This window comes from Myxocyprinus asiaticus, chromosome 37 (assembly GCF_019703515.2).
Source record: "Myxocyprinus asiaticus isolate MX2 ecotype Aquarium Trade chromosome 37, UBuf_Myxa_2, whole genome shotgun sequence".
In the NCBI taxonomy this organism is placed as follows: Eukaryota; Metazoa; Chordata; class Actinopteri; order Cypriniformes; family Catostomidae; genus Myxocyprinus; species Myxocyprinus asiaticus.
In genome coordinates, this window is record NC_059380.1 from 9,143,619 (window position 1) to 9,160,611 (window position 16,993).

A 16,993-nucleotide genomic window follows, 5' to 3' on the forward strand; every position below is an offset into this window, starting at 1 on the left:
TTCAGTTTTTGCTCGTAGTGTAAATTCATAGTTTCAGTTTAGCTTTTACTTTAGTTAAGGAAAATAACTTTTCACTGCTACCATAGTTCTCATCATTGTAATAGTTTTAATTAACGATAATAACCTTGAAATGGATATCAGAGCTACAGAAAAAGATTTTGTTTTGAGACAGTATATGGGTTGCTGGCAACTGGAAATATAAAAGTGGCGAAAGTTGGAGACAAAAAAGAAGAGACAGGGAGGACGAGATGCCTCAACAGCACAAAAAAGAAGAAAAAAAAGGTTTAGTCCATTCTCACGTTGGCACAGGGTTTCCCTTGGCCTCGCATTCGATGATGATGTTATCTCTGGGGTCCACAATGTAGTCCTTCAGTGACTGTTTCACAATGGTGGGGGGCTGTTTCACTGTGATGGAGGGAGGGGCAAAAAGAGAGAGAGAGAGAGAGAAAGAGAGAGTCTTATCTGACCAGCACTGTGGCAGAACACTCAAATCAGTGTTTCTGTACGTTTAAGTCAACACAACTAAGCACAACTTTTGGTTCCATTCACTCTCATAGTGACATACATTACATATATGCAAATTATCAATGAAATAAAGAATTTAAAGTTGAGTAGTTAGCCGTGGCTAATTCAACGGATCAGTCACGTGAAAGCCTCAGAACACTTACAGCACCTGTAATGTAAGGGGATTGCTCTATTTAGCCTTAGCAAGCCTCATGAATTAGCTCAGAATTCTGATCAAAAGTCTTATTTGGAATTTTGCCACTCACTGAATTATTGCAGTCCATGTAAACATTGGCCTCTGCCTTCACAGTATTATTTGCACTGAATTGGGTACATACTCAGCAACATGATTCTTGAATACTCTGTTCTACTTCAAGCTGAGATCTGTGGTTATTCTGGCATGGATAACAAACCCCTGAAGTAATCCTCCCTCTTAAAGACACGCCCTGCCAAAAAGACATGCTCTTGGGCTTACATTAGCATATTAATCAGCTTTAATAAATTATGGGCCTTATCATCTATCTGGAGTAGCACAGTGAACTTATGTGCTCTCTTGAGCATTGTGTTTGAGGGTCTTGAAAAGTTCTTCTGGACTGATCTTCACATTTCTGATCTGATAAGTTATGTAGTAAGCTCTATTAAAACCAGGCACTAATTTAATGAAAAGGTTAATCTGTGTTAATGAAGCACTTACGCTCTTGCTGGATCTTTGCTGTTAGTTCCAAGGAGGGGTGGATGGAGACAAAATCATTAATTGTTGAAAAAAGGAACATGAAAAGCAAGGGGGAAGACAGAGAAAAGAGGGAACATGGGAGAACTTGTATGACTTGTTATTATTAATACTAAGCAATGGCAATAATTAAGACATTTACATTAACTGATAAAAATTGCTACACTTCCAGACTAGTCTTCTATTCTGAGTAACAAAGACAAAACACAGTAACAACGGAAATGCAGAAACTAGGAAAAATGACTTCAAATCTTTTTGGTGTCCAGCCAAATGCGGATGAGAGAGAAAAGGTCACTCTGTTTTTTGTTGTTGCTTTTTTTTATCTGAATCTGAGCATGGTTGAGCCAAATCCATCTCTTACAGGATAGATCAAATTATATTGGAAAAGACATGCTTCTGGTCATAACTCAATTAAAAACAATGTGTAGTTACTGCATTTTGTGACAAAACAGTCACATTTCTATTAGTCAGTGGCTGCTAAAGTGCAAAATATGTTTCCTACAGTTACAGGAAGTTATTACACACATGGCGCTATGTCTCTTTTAATACAGTTATACAAAAAAATAAACAAATAAACGTACCTGTTTATGGGTCACAGACGAGGCAGGGAAAAAAGAGAGGGATAAAGAGAAGGAAGACAGGATTCATTTTAGGACAATTCTGAAAAAAGCAGTATGCTTCATCACAGCAAAGATGAATCACTGCATTGTCACATTTGCAAATCATAATCATTGCATTTTTCTTCCCACATGTGCCAGCATATTTAATCTTTGACTGTGTTCCTTTGTCAGTCTGGTAAAATGCCCTCTCACATACGATAATAACGATAATAACCACAATCATTGTGATGTATGTTCTTGGAGTACTCATGACTGGCTTTTGCTATTGTGCTTTGCTAGTTCCCTGGTTATAGCACCCTCTACCAAGAACTATCCGAGTGTCCGTAGTGCTTTTCATTGGAGAGCGACAGGTACATCTCTGACTATCTGCCATTCATCATATGACATCAATCATAGCACATATGCAAGGTCAAGGGGGAATGGGCTGTCATGAGCAACATATGTGTTAGTGTGTGTGAGTGGATGTGTGATGAGGTCTATGGTCAGCTGGGAGCCGAAGACAACCCTCGTCAATAGAATTTGTGTTGGGAGGGGGGCATACGGAGAGTGAAGGGTCATTAAGGTGATATTTGAGAGATGCTAAAAGTCACATACATTCATAGTCACATGATCCTATCCAAAATCAATCCAGTAACACCTAAACAGATTGTAGAAGCATTTTAGAGAGTTTGAAAGACAATCTAGGAGCTTAATGACAAGATCAAATATATTGATCTGATCATTGACAAAACAGAAAGTTCAAGTTTATAAGTTCAGTTCATTTCTTAATGCATTATTAAACGAAAATGTGTTTCTGTAGATCAACTGGTCAGTGGGTTCGATTCCCAAGGAATGCATGGACTGATAAAATTTATACCCTTAATGCACTGTAAGTTGCTTTCGATAAAAGCCAAATGAAACTTCAACCGAAGTTTAAAGCTAAAGTTCAGCTTTACATGCATACCAGTATGTTGAAAACAACCAAAAATCAGTTTATTAAAAAAATCTGACAGCACAAGAAAACCGTGTTTACATGAAATGTAATTACTTTCGGATTTTGACATAAAAATGTAAACAGCATTTGCATACATTGGATAAACCGGTAAGAATGCCAGTAAAGGTGTTAACGTGCAACACAAAACCAGGTTAATGTGCAAAAATCATGTGCTATATAATGGAAAACCAATCAAGTGTTTACGTGAACTTACACGTTGTCAGTTTGTTAAGCATAATCGGTGTAAGATCATGCATGTAAACGCGCTCATTGTCCATCTCATATTAACATGTATAAAGTTAAATTAAAATGTCATGTTCAAGTATATGACTCTGTACATCATAAATGATTATTTCAATGCCTTTGCAATGCAAGCATCATAACAAAGTATGTAAATAAATACATTACTATGGTATGGTGGCTATTTTAAGCCAGGCTTAAAATGCAACACTCAATTTTGTACAAAACTGTATGTAACAGGGGATCCCTGGTCTGTCTCTTTATCTCTTCTTGGCCTTTAAATGGTTGAACACCCCTGGTGCAGATGGTGCTAATCTGTCATATTCTAAGCACCAGGAGAAAAAATAAAGAATTAGTGTCCAAATGAAGACATAACTTAATCACTAATGGTGCGATCAGATATAATCTTCCAGTAGCCCATGCTGCTGAATTCATTCAGAGAGGTCAAGAGGTCAGAAGAGAATTATGAAGTGCTCAGGGGCAGGATCAGGGCTCCAATCCACTCTTTCTACACAGATCAATAGAAATTCACAGTCAGGATGAGAGACTGTAGTGAAAGCCAGAGAAAGAGGAAGTGAGAGAGAAGATGCAAAAGACTGAATATGAGAATAAGGGAAAATGAGAAGAAAGAGAGAGGAAAAGTGAATGATAGTGTCTTGGGAATACAGCAGGAGAGGGGGAGATGGGGAGGTGCTGACAGCTCCTGGCCAGACCGAATCTCCCTCTATTGTTGAAGTCGGTGAGCATTGAGTGCCTTTGGGGCTGTCTCTCTCTCTGTATGTGCTCTAAAATTCTTTTTCATAAGAGCTAAAGCCAAACCTGGACTGCTATTGTTAGAAAGAAACAGATACAGCTAGACAACAGAAGGGAGAGTGGATTTATTGGTTTCTTTGTGTAAGATTCAGTATAGGATTCATTGGATTCTCATAATTTATTAAAGGATTTTTGGGGGTTTCAAAACAAGTTAAAGGAATAATACACCAAAAAAATCAAAATCTGTAATCATTTATTTGCCCACATGTTGTTTAAAACCCGTCTGACTTTCTTTCTTCCGTGGAACACAAAAGTATCTAAATCATTCTTTTAGTAGTGAGACTTTATTCTAGGCGAATACAATGCTGGTTATGTGCAGTCAATGTAATTCTTATATTCTAAAATGTTGCACAGTTCTAATTGGATGTCCCTACTATTATTCTGCACATAATGCCAAAATCGTTTACAGCCTCAATGAGTGGTTTGAAAACCTCATCAAAAACATGCATAAGTGCAGTGTATATAATTTATGATGCGTGTGTTGAAGTGGCACAAGCTTACTATGAAGCTCTGAATGTGTGTGTGTCTGTTTGTGTGTGGTGGAGGAGGGGACTGTGGGTGAGAGTATGTCCATTGTGTAAATTGTATAAAAACACATTTCCGTTTCTATTTAAATGGGGGAAATGTGGTTGCCAAACCACTATAAACTATGAACATAGATAACAGCAGCATACTATAACAAGGCTGCAATGAATTGATTCATATTTTTTAAACTACAAAAAAAAAAAAATTCTTAATCTGTATTTTTCCAGTAAAAACATCTGTAAAACAAGATACATTTACTTGAGAAGCAAAATGACATAAGAATAATATAATAATATAATAATATAACAAAGAAATCTAAAGGCTCTGTCACATTTACCTATGCATCGCAAAATTCTGCGGGCAAAATAGAATCGTCTCAGTGGGAATCCATGCGATCAGGAATTTCTCCTGATGGACTTTCAGTGGCGATGAAATTTTGCAAATTTCACGTGTATATATAAATTATATATACAGTGATCATCCACACCATTAACACCACTGACAGGTGAAGTGAATAACATTATATCGTTACAATGGCATCTGTCAAGGGGTGGGATATATTAGGCAGCAAGTGAACAGTCAGTTCTTGAATTTCATGTGTTGGAAGCAGGATAAATGGGCAAGCGTAAGGATCTGAGCGACTTTGACAAGGGCCAAATTGTGATGGCTCTACGACTGGGTCAGAGCACCTCCAAAACAGCAGGTCTTGTGGGTTGTTCCAGTTCCCAGTATGCTGTGGTTAGTACCTACCAAACTGGTCCAAGGAAGGACAACCGGTGAACCGGCGACAGGGTCATGGGTGCTCAAGGCTCATTGATGCGTGTGGGGAGGGAAGGCTAGCCCGTCTGGTCTGATCCCACAGAAGAGCTCCTTTAGCACAAATTGCTGAAAAAAGTAATGCTGGCCATGATAGAAAGGTGTAAGAACACACAGTGCATCAGAGTGCCCATGCTGACCCCTGTCCACCACCGAAAGTGCCTACAATGGGCAAGTGAGCGGAATTGGACCATGGAGTAAGGAAGACAGTGGCCTGGTCTGATGAATCACATTTTCTTTTAGATCGTGTGGACAGCCGGGTGCGTGTGCATCATTTACCTGGGGAAGAGATGACAGCAGGATGCGCTATGGGAAGAAGGCAGGCCGGCAGTGGCAGTGTGATGCTCTGGGCAATGTTCTGCTGGGAAACCTTGTGTCCAGGCATTCATGTGGATGTTACTTTGACATGTACCACCTACCTAAAGATTTTTGCAGACAACGTACACCCCTTCATGGCAACGGTATTCCCTGATGGCAGTGGCCTCTTTCAGCAGGATAATGCACCCTGCCACACTGCAAATTGTTCAGGAATGGTTTGAGGAACATGACAAAGAGTTCAAGGTGTTGACTTGGCCTCCAAATTCCCCAGATCTCAATTCGATTGAGCATCTATGGGATGTGCTGGACCAACATGTCCGATCCATGGAGGCCCCACCTCGCAACTTACAGGACTTAAAGGATCTGCTGTTAACGTCTTGGTGCCAGTTACCACAGGACACCTTTAGAGGTCTTGTGGAGTCCATGTCTCAATGGGTCAGAGCTGTTTTGGTAGCATGAGGGGGACCTACATGATATTAGGCAAGTGGTTTTAATGTTATGGCTGATCGTTGTATACACATAAATATATACTGTAAATATATCTGCCAATGGGGTGAGAATTTTTTGTATTTATTTTTTTTTATCCCCCTTTGGTAAATCTTTTTTTTTTTTATATATATATATATATAGTTTGAAGCAGATAAATCATTACATTTTGCTTAATGTATCTTGTTTTAACAGTGTTTAGATATTTTTACTGGAAAACAAGACAATATTACTGAATAAGTAAAAGATATTTTCCAGTTATTTGAGCTGTAATGATTTGACTTACGGTCAAGTGGGACTTCAATTGGAGCCGCCTCCTTTGACAGCAGCAAGATTATTGACAACACTGCCAGTGCCGTCCACTGCCCCTGCGTCCTCATCTCTCACCTCCGATTGGCTGACCCCTCCTGTCCCAGCTTCCTACTGTCTTGCACACTTTCAGTCACGTCTTATGACCTGTGAAAAGAAAACCAATTATCCATTTAGGAACTTTACTGCATAATTATATCGACATAACTTGGACATGTGATTGCTAAGGTGTTCAGAGATGTTGCTATGTGGTTGCTAGGGGCATTGGCAGGGTGTTGCTTACTGGCCCAATTCAAAAGAGCCCACTGGCAAGTCTATATTATATTCTGGTCTCTAGATTTTGTATATTGTATATTATTTTTATTGTATACTTCTTATTTTGTGTATACTGTATATTGTATATTATTAGGTGTATACTGTGTTGTGTAACAAGATGTGTAAACAGTGTTATGTGTAAATCAGATGTTTATTGTAATTGTCATACTGCTATATTGCTTGGAACCACACCCAAGAATTTCATCCACTGATGCACTTGTGTATATGGTTGAGTGACAATAAAGGGATTTGATTTTGAGATATGGCTCAGGTCCCACCTTTAATGTAAAGTAAGTCACTTTTTTTATCAGGAAAAATCATAGGTCTGATTGCTTAGAAAAGTAAAAGCACACCACTTCTCACTAAACCGCACAAATTGAATCAACCAAGGCTAATGAATCAACTGATTAAATTTCAGCAATAATTATGAATATCATAAATTCGTAGACACATTTGTGTGCTATAGTATGTGCCTTGTGCCTGTATTGACTGCAGGCGTGGACCGTCTATGAGTGTGGAGGTTTTCAGCTGGCCTACATTCGCAGTTGACACTAGCATTCCCTAGAGCCAGTGGCTCTCTCGCAGATTTTAAATAAGTGCATTACTGCTGCCAGTGAAATATTATGCCAACACAATGCACTACGTGATGCTAAACACCTACACATGAAGACAACACAAACCTCCCAGGCTAGCAAGAAAAAGACAGCGAGGGCTGGTTTTGGTTGGTCTGTTCCTGACAGCGGCACTGAATCCCAAAATGGAAAATAGAAATGATATGCAGAGCTGAACAGACTGTTGAAGTGTGTTTGAGTGTTAAAGGAATATTCCGGGTTCAATACAAGTTGAGGTCTATCGACAGCATTTGTGGCATAATTTGGATTACCACAAAAATAAATTTTGACCTGCTCCTCCTTGTCTTTAAAAAAAGCAAAAATCTGGATTCCAGTGAGGGACATACAATGGAAGTGAATGGGAGCCAATCTGTGAACGTTAAAATACAAAAAGTATAGCCACAAGACACAAACAATATACATGTTAGCATGAATTTAGGGTGATAAAATTGTTAACTAACCTTTTCTGTGTAAAGTTATAGCCAATTGTTTTTTTTTTGTTTTTTTTTTTGCCATGACGATGTTGTCAACAAACACTAAAACCCTAAAACTGATATAAACGATTTAAAATGGTTTAAACTACTTTACAGCTCAAATAATACATGATTTTTAACAGAGGAATTAATGTAAGTGCTTTAAAAAAATTATAAGATTCACATTTCTGCCTTTAAACCCTCAAAATATTGGCCCCATTCACTTCAGTTGTAAGTGCCTCACTGTAACCTTGATTATGGCTTTTTTTTTTTTTTTTTAAGAAACGGACAGACAATCTAAATACATTTTTGTGGTAATAACCATTATGCCACAAATGCTGTCGATTGAGCTTAACTTGTATTGAACCCAGAATAGTACTTTAAGGAGAAAAAAGACTTTAAAGAGCTAGTTCACTCAAAATTGACAATTCTGTCATCATTTATTCACCCTAATGTAGTTTCAAACCCATTTAACTTTCTTTCTTCAGTGGAATACAAAAAGAGGATGTTAGGCTGAATGTTAACCTCAGTCACCATTTAGTTTCATTGCATCTGTTTTCCACACTATGAAAGTGGATGGTGAATGAGGATGCCACATCTCCTTATGTGTTCCATGGAAGAAAGAATGTCATACAAGTTTGTAACAACATAGAAAATAAATTATATTTATTTAAATTTTTGGGTGAACTGTCCCTTTAAATCATACTGCACTGGTTGTAGGTCAATGCTCTGGCTGCTTTGTATCTCTCCACCAGTACATCTGTCAAAACCTGCCTTTAGAGGACCAACAGTTTCCTCAAAATGTTCTCTCTCTCTCTCTGCCTTGAATAATAGTATACACACTTGGAAGGTCAGTGACAGAGCCCTCCTTGCAGAAACCATCTACTTAGTTTAGTAGTTGTTCATACCTCCATTATGCAAATAAAACCCATGCCCCTGTAATTCACATGCCTCGGGTGGTCTAAGCAGCAAGACCCTTTGTTACTAGCAAAAAAGGCAATTTCAGGGACATGATCGTGATTGGTGCATGCCAAATACCTCAACCCATTACACTACACCGTTTCTCTTTCTGCTCTACTAAACACAATAGTGAGTCTGAAATAATGCACTCAAATATGACATATTCCAGTGTTCTGCTCTTGTGGTTGTTTAATCAATTATATGTTACAAACTGAATGTTCTCTGTCACTTTTGCATAGATAAAAAAAAAAAAAAAAAAAAAAAGATTTAAAGTGCGAAATAAATAAACACATAAACTAGAGATGGATCAAATGCAAAACTCTTTCACGACACACTGATATGATCATTATCAAATATGGGCGCACAAACACACATACCATCTGCTGCATGAGCCCAAAGCATCTAGTTCACACCAAGGGAGCACTATACACTCCTCCTTTTCTTGTCACTCATTCAAGAGGGGCTAAAACATACTGTAAAACTAAGGACAGATTTAACTAAACAGTATTAGTGCATGGTATTTTGGTGCAAAACCCTGCAACTTATTCACAAACCACTTGCAATTCAGTTGAAGCAGATACGAAATGCGCTGAAATAGTGCTGTGCCATGAGTCGTGCTTTGCGTAAACATTCCTTCTTTCTATATAAATAGGCTTTTTATAGATAATAATAGCGTAAAATAAAATAGTGCAATTAACGTTGTACTAGCTCAGAAAGCAGATGGCAAATGGAATTTTATTGAAAAGAGATATTTACAGTATTTATCAAGGTGTGCCGTGCAGTTTAGCGCACTCTTTGGATTTTCAGGTTAGGGCTGTGCCAATACAATCTACAATACTGAAATATCTTGATATATTTTTTCTCACAATACTGCATTGATATTTTAGATCACTGTATTGATATTCTTATTGATCTATATGTGTTGATATCCTATCCATCAGTGATGATATGATGAAGCATATCATTTAAATAAGCACAAACTCCAAAACCGGCGATAATCAGTTTGGTCAAAACCACTTTTATGAGGTGCACGAGAGTCTAAAACCTGATAATTAAATTATGATATCATGATGCATCGCAATGTATGGCATTGCAAGATATGTATCGCAATACTTATTGATCAGTAAGTATATTTACACTGGCAGCCAAAAGTTTGGAATAATGTACAGATTTAACTGTTTCGGAAGGAAATTGGTTCTTTAATTCACCAAAGTGGCATTCAACTGATCAGTCAGGACATTACTGATGTAAAAAACAGCACCATCACTATTTGAAAATTGTCATTTTTGATCAAATCTAGACAGGCCCGTTTCCAGCAGCCATCACTCCAACACCTTATCCTTGAGTAATCATGCTAAATTGCTAATTTGGCACAGAAAAACACTTGCCATTATATCAAACACTGCTAAAAAGCTATTTGGCTCGTTAAATGAAGCTTAACATTGTATTTGTGTTTGTTTTTGAGTTGCCACAGTGTAACGAGTGGCTGCTGGCAATGACAAAAACGAAGAGACGATGGAGTGAAGAACCCAAGTGCAGTTTATTTCCAAATGTGATAACCAGTAACCCTTACTATAAATGTGAACAAAACAAAACATAAACATGAAAGACTTAACTAAACTTAACTTGACATGACATGACTTGACTATAGACTTGACATAAACATAACATGACTTGACATGGCAAGAACTATCCAACAGTGTTACAATCACATGACCAGGAACACATGACATGAAACAGGAACTAAACTTTCCAAAATAAAAGACATGAAAAACATGATCCAACACATCAAACATTAATGGCAAAAAATAATGGCAAAAATGGCAAAAAAAAAGAAACAGCTTTCTCAAGAAACTCATCAGTCAATCATTGTTTTGAGGAATGAAGGCTATACAATGCTTGAATTTGCCAGAAAAACTGAAGATTTCATACAAATGTGTACACTACAGTCTTCAAAGACAAAGGACAACTGGCTTTAACAAGGACAGAACAAGATGTGGAAGGCCAGATGTACAACTAAACAAGAGGATAAGTACATCAGAGTCTCTAGTTTGAGAAATAGACACCTCACATGTCCTCAGCTGACAGCTTCATTGAATTCTATCCACTCAACACCAGTTTCATGTACAACAGTAAAGAGAAGACTCAGGGGTGCAGGCCTTATGGGAAGAATTGCAAAGAAAAAGCCACTTTTGAAACAGAAAAACAAAAAGAAAATGTTAGAGTGGGCAAAGAAACACAGACATTGGACAACAGATAATTGGAAAAGAGTGTTATGGATCTTACCCCCATTGTGCTTTTGTGAGATCAGCTAGACTGTAAAGTGCGTGAGAAGTGCCCGACCAGAAAGCCACATCTATGGCAAGTGCTACAGGAAGCGTGGGGTGAAATGTCACCTGAGTATCTGGACAAACTGACAGCTAGAATACCAAGGATCTGCAAAGCTGTCATTGCTGCACGTGGAGGATTTTTTTATGAGAACTCTTTGAAGTAGTTTAAGAATTGTAATATTCAAATTGTAATAGTCATTTTTCACGTTATTAATGTCCTGACTATACATTGTGATCAGCTGAATGCCACTTTGGTGAATAAAAGTACCAATTTCTTTCCATAAGAGCAAAATTTGTACATTATTCCAAACTTTTGGCCACCAGTGTACATGTACAGTTATAATCGAGCTACAGACGATTTTTTGCGTAGTTAAGCAACAGTCTTCATCTGTCTGTATACAAGCTGAAATGTGTAAATGATTATTTAAAGGAAGGACATCCATGTTAAAAACATGTCATGCATTACCTCTGTCTTTCGGAAAAACAAAGCCCACAAGGCCAAGGCCAATTGTGGTCTGAATAACGTGTAAACATGCTTTAAGAAACCCAGCTACAATAGCATTATCTAGAACTGTTAGTCTGGCTTGCAAAAATCAAATTGGTATGATTTCAGGTAGACTAAAGCAGTTATGTGATGTTAAAACATGAATTATTGTTTTAGTCTGACTGAAATGTGTTTGTAAATGTACGTGTATGGCACATGTCCAAGACAGGTTGAAGCAGGGTCTGATTCCTGCCAACAGCCAGACAAGCTGTGGGTTACACTCAGTATATTTCCATATTTTTTACATTCATGCAGATTCTGTAATGCAACAACATATTGGCTCTGTTTCAAAACCTAACTGCCTAGCTGTCTACTGTCTACATAGGTGGTTGCCTTATAAAACAGCATCCTAACTGAAACAGAGCCATTTGGAACATATAGTCAGGAACTCTGTGCGTCATACAAATAGCACTCCTTACAGAATGCATACAAAGTCTTTCTAGCAAGTCAGTCCACTGGCAGCCATCTTTGGAACGCTCACGGAAGGCTATTTCCAGTCATGCCAGTGCAGCTCCTATATTACTTGAATGGGGGAACACCGAAATTTCAAAAACAGTTGGTCGATTACGATCAAATCAGCAGTAAAATCTGACAACGCTGGTATCATAAATTGTGATTCTTTACCTCAGATTACGCTAAAAAAAGCAATTTTCCCATCTTATATAGCTAATGCGCATGAGCATTCTCTGGACGATTGACAGGCAATGTCTGTATCTAAAAGGTAATTGCTCTTTTACCTGTAAGGCAGGACTTCCTTTCTACATCCATTGACTGTTGGGTGCTGGAGCATCTTATTTGGGCATTCCAATTTCTCCCATTCTTTTTAATAGAAGTGGCCCATCTCTGCTAAATAGTCTCTGATGCACAGCAGACTTGACACAAAATTAATTCCAACAGAGTCTGGAGTTAGCATGTTGCTAAGCTAGTGAATCAACAGTACGATAAGCATAAAAATACATGGCACACTTAAATATTCAATACAATCTCATGCCAACTCTTAATAATTCAAACGACATTGCAAAATTTTAAGATATCATACAACTTGGTTCTTATGAAAAGAAACGACTTTCAGTCCCATAAAGACCAACAGAATTTTGAATCAATACAATACAGCCATAACATTTTAACTAGTCTCCTATCCAACACTTTACTTTATGAAAGGAAGCCAACAAATTTGGTTACTCATTCCATATTCATTTACGCAATACAAATGACTGTATGGCAATTACCTGTAATATCTTGTCTCGTTCCAAACCCCAATGTTTTCTTTCTTCCATGGTACACTAAAGTTATTTACCCATTAAAATCATGGTTAGCTTTTTGTTTGGGTAGGGGGTTAAAAGAAAAAATCATTATAACATTGTTTGTTTTTCTCTATGTGAGTAAAAGTCATGGGTTTTTGTATGAGCCAACAATCAATTTCTAAGGATTTTGCCACCTCATACTATCATTACGACTTGTTATGAGACCGGGTTGCAGATATTGGGGGAAAATATTCAATTTTTTATCAGATTGATCTTCTAGCAACACTTTTCGTTAATTAATTAAATATAAGTATTTATATTTGACATTTCTCTAGCTTTGTCTGCCATCTTGAATGGATTTTTTGCTTGCATTATGAGATGCTTGGATTCTCTGCGAAGCATACGTGCAATTTTGCCTTATAATTTGACCAAAAGAACATCTTAGAAGCAGTGCTGGGCGGATTACTTGTAAATTGTAATCAGGTACTGATTATAAATTACTTGACAAAAAATGCAATCGGTAATGTAATCTCATAGATTACATTTTTGGGGGTAATCTAATCTGATTACTTTTGGATTACTTTTACTTTTAACCTAATTTTATTAGTAGGATAATCATTTTAACATAAATGTACAAAGAGAAAGAAAATGTATTCCATTCTTTGTTACTAACAAAAATAGCCTCTTCTTATGACATTTTTAAAAAGTGCATTAAACATTACATGAATGAAATAAACATTAAATCTAACAGCACTGACAGTGCATGCCCAATTCAAAACACTGAAACATCAAGTTAATTTTAAGTGCACAAAACACCAGCAACATTACGAACATTAATGACAATAAAGTCAACATAGAACAATCATAAAATAAATGAAAAAAGAAAATAATTAGGATGATCAATAAATTATTAATAATTTACTGCCTTTGCCATGTTAATATGTAATCATCTAATCTATAAAAAAGTAACTGTAGTCCGATTATGATTAAATGTAATTTAATCCAATTACAAGTATTTTATTTGTGTAATATGATTACGTATTACAGATTACATGTAATCCGTTACTAAACAGCACTGCTTAGAAGGCAGGATAAACATACTGAATAACTTTCTGTAGTAACGTAGTTCATAACTATTAGTAAACTGAACGCTACACTGTGATGCACATGGAAAAGCATCTTCAGATCACAGCTAGACCCTAGTTAACTCCAGCACCTAGTTACATTATTTTTAAATTAAAAGACCTCACATTTAATTATACACCAGCTCATCAGCAGCATTCTGAGACTCATTAATGCTATATAATTAAACAGCCTGCATGTTCCTATTTGCATGGATGTCTAGACGCATCTATGTTTCAAGTTGGTTTCCTTTCATCAACAACCAGATGAAAGAAAAAATTATAATTTTTTATTTTGAAATCTCCTAATAACTCAAACAGAAACATTCAGATTGAGTATGTTAACCCAAATGAAGGGACTGAGGTGGGCTTAAATGTGGAACCGAAAAGCTGATTAACAACATAATGGACCTGAAACCCACTTCAACTCCATCACAGCATGTGAGTTGGTATAGTGTCAGACTCTTCACTCGTTAATGGTCATGGTTATCAAGACCTATCAATGTATTATGGTCACAACACCCACCTAATTCAGTGACACATTTTCATTTTGAAATTGGTCTGAACCATTCAGGTGAAAAAGCTGAGGCAGTCATAGGTGTTCCAGGAGATGTTAAAGGACATAAAATGCCCTTTTTGAAGTCATTTGAATTATTAAAATGTAGAAAAATGAATCCAAAATTTGGGCATATTGTCTTCAAAAAAGGGAAATCCTGCTGCTTGAATGCCATGTTTCTGTTTCAAATTAAAAAAAAAAAAAAAAAAAAAAAAAAAAATATGCATGCTTTGATATGCATATGGCCCAAAATAAGAAAATGAGAAAGAAGTAGACACTCTTAATGAGCGTTAAAGCCACTTAATGATGCATGTCACTGAAAAACCACAAATAAAATGGCACTGTGAGGGCAAATGTCCTTGGTACCATTGAAGGTTAAAGGCCAAGCAGACTGAGTCTCATTTCTCTCCCTGTGTCCCCAGTGTGCTGATGCTAGTAGTGCCCCTGGCAGTCTTCTTACCCAAAACAAGCACACACACATTACCCATACGCCCACTCTATAAATACTCACATGCCCATCACAGCCAATTACCCTCAGTGATGCAGTGTCTCTCCACCCCAGACACCCCACTCCTCCTCAGGCCCCACCACTGAGACAGACTCTAAAGATGCTGGACTACAAGCCCCCTACAGCTGTCACTTACACCCACCATATGCATGTTTTAACACTCTATTTTCAATACGATAAATGTTATACTCCTTCTTACCTGAGGGGATGTTAAAAGAGAAATCCCCAATCCCCATGCTTACACTGTCACATACATACACAGCTGACTATCATATGCGTTCACATGTATGAATGCACATATAGAGACATAACATGGCCATCTGATCCGCAAAATGTAAATCACTTTAAAGGGATAGTTCACCCAAAAATGAAAATTCTCTCATCATTTACCCACCCTCATGCCATCCCAGATGTTTAGGACTTTCTTTCTTCAGCAAAACACAAACAAAGGTTTTTAGAAGAATATCTCAGCTCTGTAGGTTCATACAATGCAAGTGAATGTGATCAGACATTTGTACCTCCAAAAATCACAAGAAGGACACATAAAAGTAATCCATAAGACTCTAGTGATTAAATCCATGTCTTCAGAAGTGATGTGAAAGGTGTGGGTGAGAAACAGAACAATTTTTAAATCCTTTTTTACTGCAAATCTCCACTTTCACATTTACATCTGAAAGATTAAAGATTAAGATGCAAAATTACAGGACAAATAAACCAGATATGCTACGCGGGCCTCAGGGAAGGTAAGATGGAGGGGGCAGGCGAGTGTGCAGAGCTGTGTGGATCTCATGTTTGGCAGGAGCGGTGGCTCAATGTTACAGAATGACCTAGTTCTACCAGAAGAGAGGATAGATAGAATAGATGTGGGGAGGGGTGCAGCACAGACTGAGAGAGAGGGGGAAGAAATAGGGAGAACATGGAGGAGAAGAATGAAAAATAGTTTCATGGAAAGAAAGAGGAAGGAAGGGGGAGGAGAGAGGGATGAAAATGGTGGCAAAGGACTGGAGTGAAAGAGGTGTACAGTATCTGTAACTCTGAGGGAAAATGAGCCGCTCAATCAAAGATAAATCAATCCCGCCTTTTCCTGATTAGAACTGAAACGCTTCCTCCTTCTTCCCGCTCATTGCTCTCAATTATTACCTGATGTAAATCCAGAAATGAATTACACTTGCAAATCGCTCTCTGTCTGGGCAAATTCCTTTTTAGTGAGCATCAGTACTTCAGTAGTGAGATCTCTGAAGGGTGCAGGGCATTACTGTCTCAGATACTGTATGCACATTTGGTAAATTCAAACTTGTGTGTTAAATATTAACTTGCTGTGCCTTTAATTTAAAGGGATAGTTCACCCCAAAATGAAAGTACTGTAATCATTTACTCACCTTCATGTAATTCCAATCCAAACCCATATTACTTTTTTCTTCAGTGGAGCACAAAAGGAGACGTTCGAAAGAATGACAGGCTCAGTCACCATTAACTTTGAAAAAATGCAATGAAAGTGAATGGTGACTGAAACAAATGCAATGGGAGCCAGCTGGTACGTGAAAGCTGTGTGGTATGTGTAAACCTCACTCCCCTCTCCTCAGGAGGCGCACTAGCGACTGACGCTAGAGGCTGTAGCCTTTAGCCTCCTTGTTAGCGCGCCCACCTCCCATGCTGGCTGACGCCGATTCGAATTCCGCTAATAGCTGGTCAAGCAGGACCGGTTACAGTGGTGCCGTTGATCTGAATAGGAGTGAGGTTTAGGGGTTGAGTATAACGTGAGCCAGCTGGTACGTGATAACTGTGCAGTATGTGTAAACCTCACTCCCCTGGCCACATGAGGCACACTAGCAACTGACGCTAGAGGCTGTAGCCTTTAGCCTCCTTGTTAGCGTGCCCGCCTCCCATGCTGGCTGACGCCGATTCAATTTCCGCTCATAGCTGGTCAAGCAGGACTGGTTACAGTGGTGCCGTTGACCCGTATAGGAGTGAGGTTTAGGGGGTGAGTATAGCGGCAG

General features: G+C 38.0%; 1 protein-coding gene across 17 annotated transcripts in view; it reads right to left on the reverse strand.

Annotated features, from left to right (window-relative positions):
- Positions 1–16,993, reverse strand: part of LOC127427947 (neurofascin-like) — a 114,508-nt gene that overhangs the window by 53,490 nt on the left and 44,025 nt on the right. For 12 of the 17 annotated variants that reach the window (XM_051675899.1, XM_051675912.1, XM_051675915.1 and 9 more), the window contains exons 2-4: positions 6,312–6,481; positions 1,199–1,216; positions 300–405 (exon numbers count right to left, since the gene is read on the reverse strand). In XM_051675899.1, the coding sequence (XP_051531859.1) occupies positions 300–405; positions 1,199–1,216; positions 6,312–6,405 (218 nt within the window). In that variant the 5' untranslated portion in view covers positions 6,406–6,481. The remainder of the gene's footprint in view (positions 1–299; positions 406–1,198; positions 1,217–6,311; positions 6,482–16,993) is intronic. The other 5 variants (XM_051675914.1, XM_051675905.1, XM_051675911.1 and 2 more) reach the window with 1 other exon arrangement.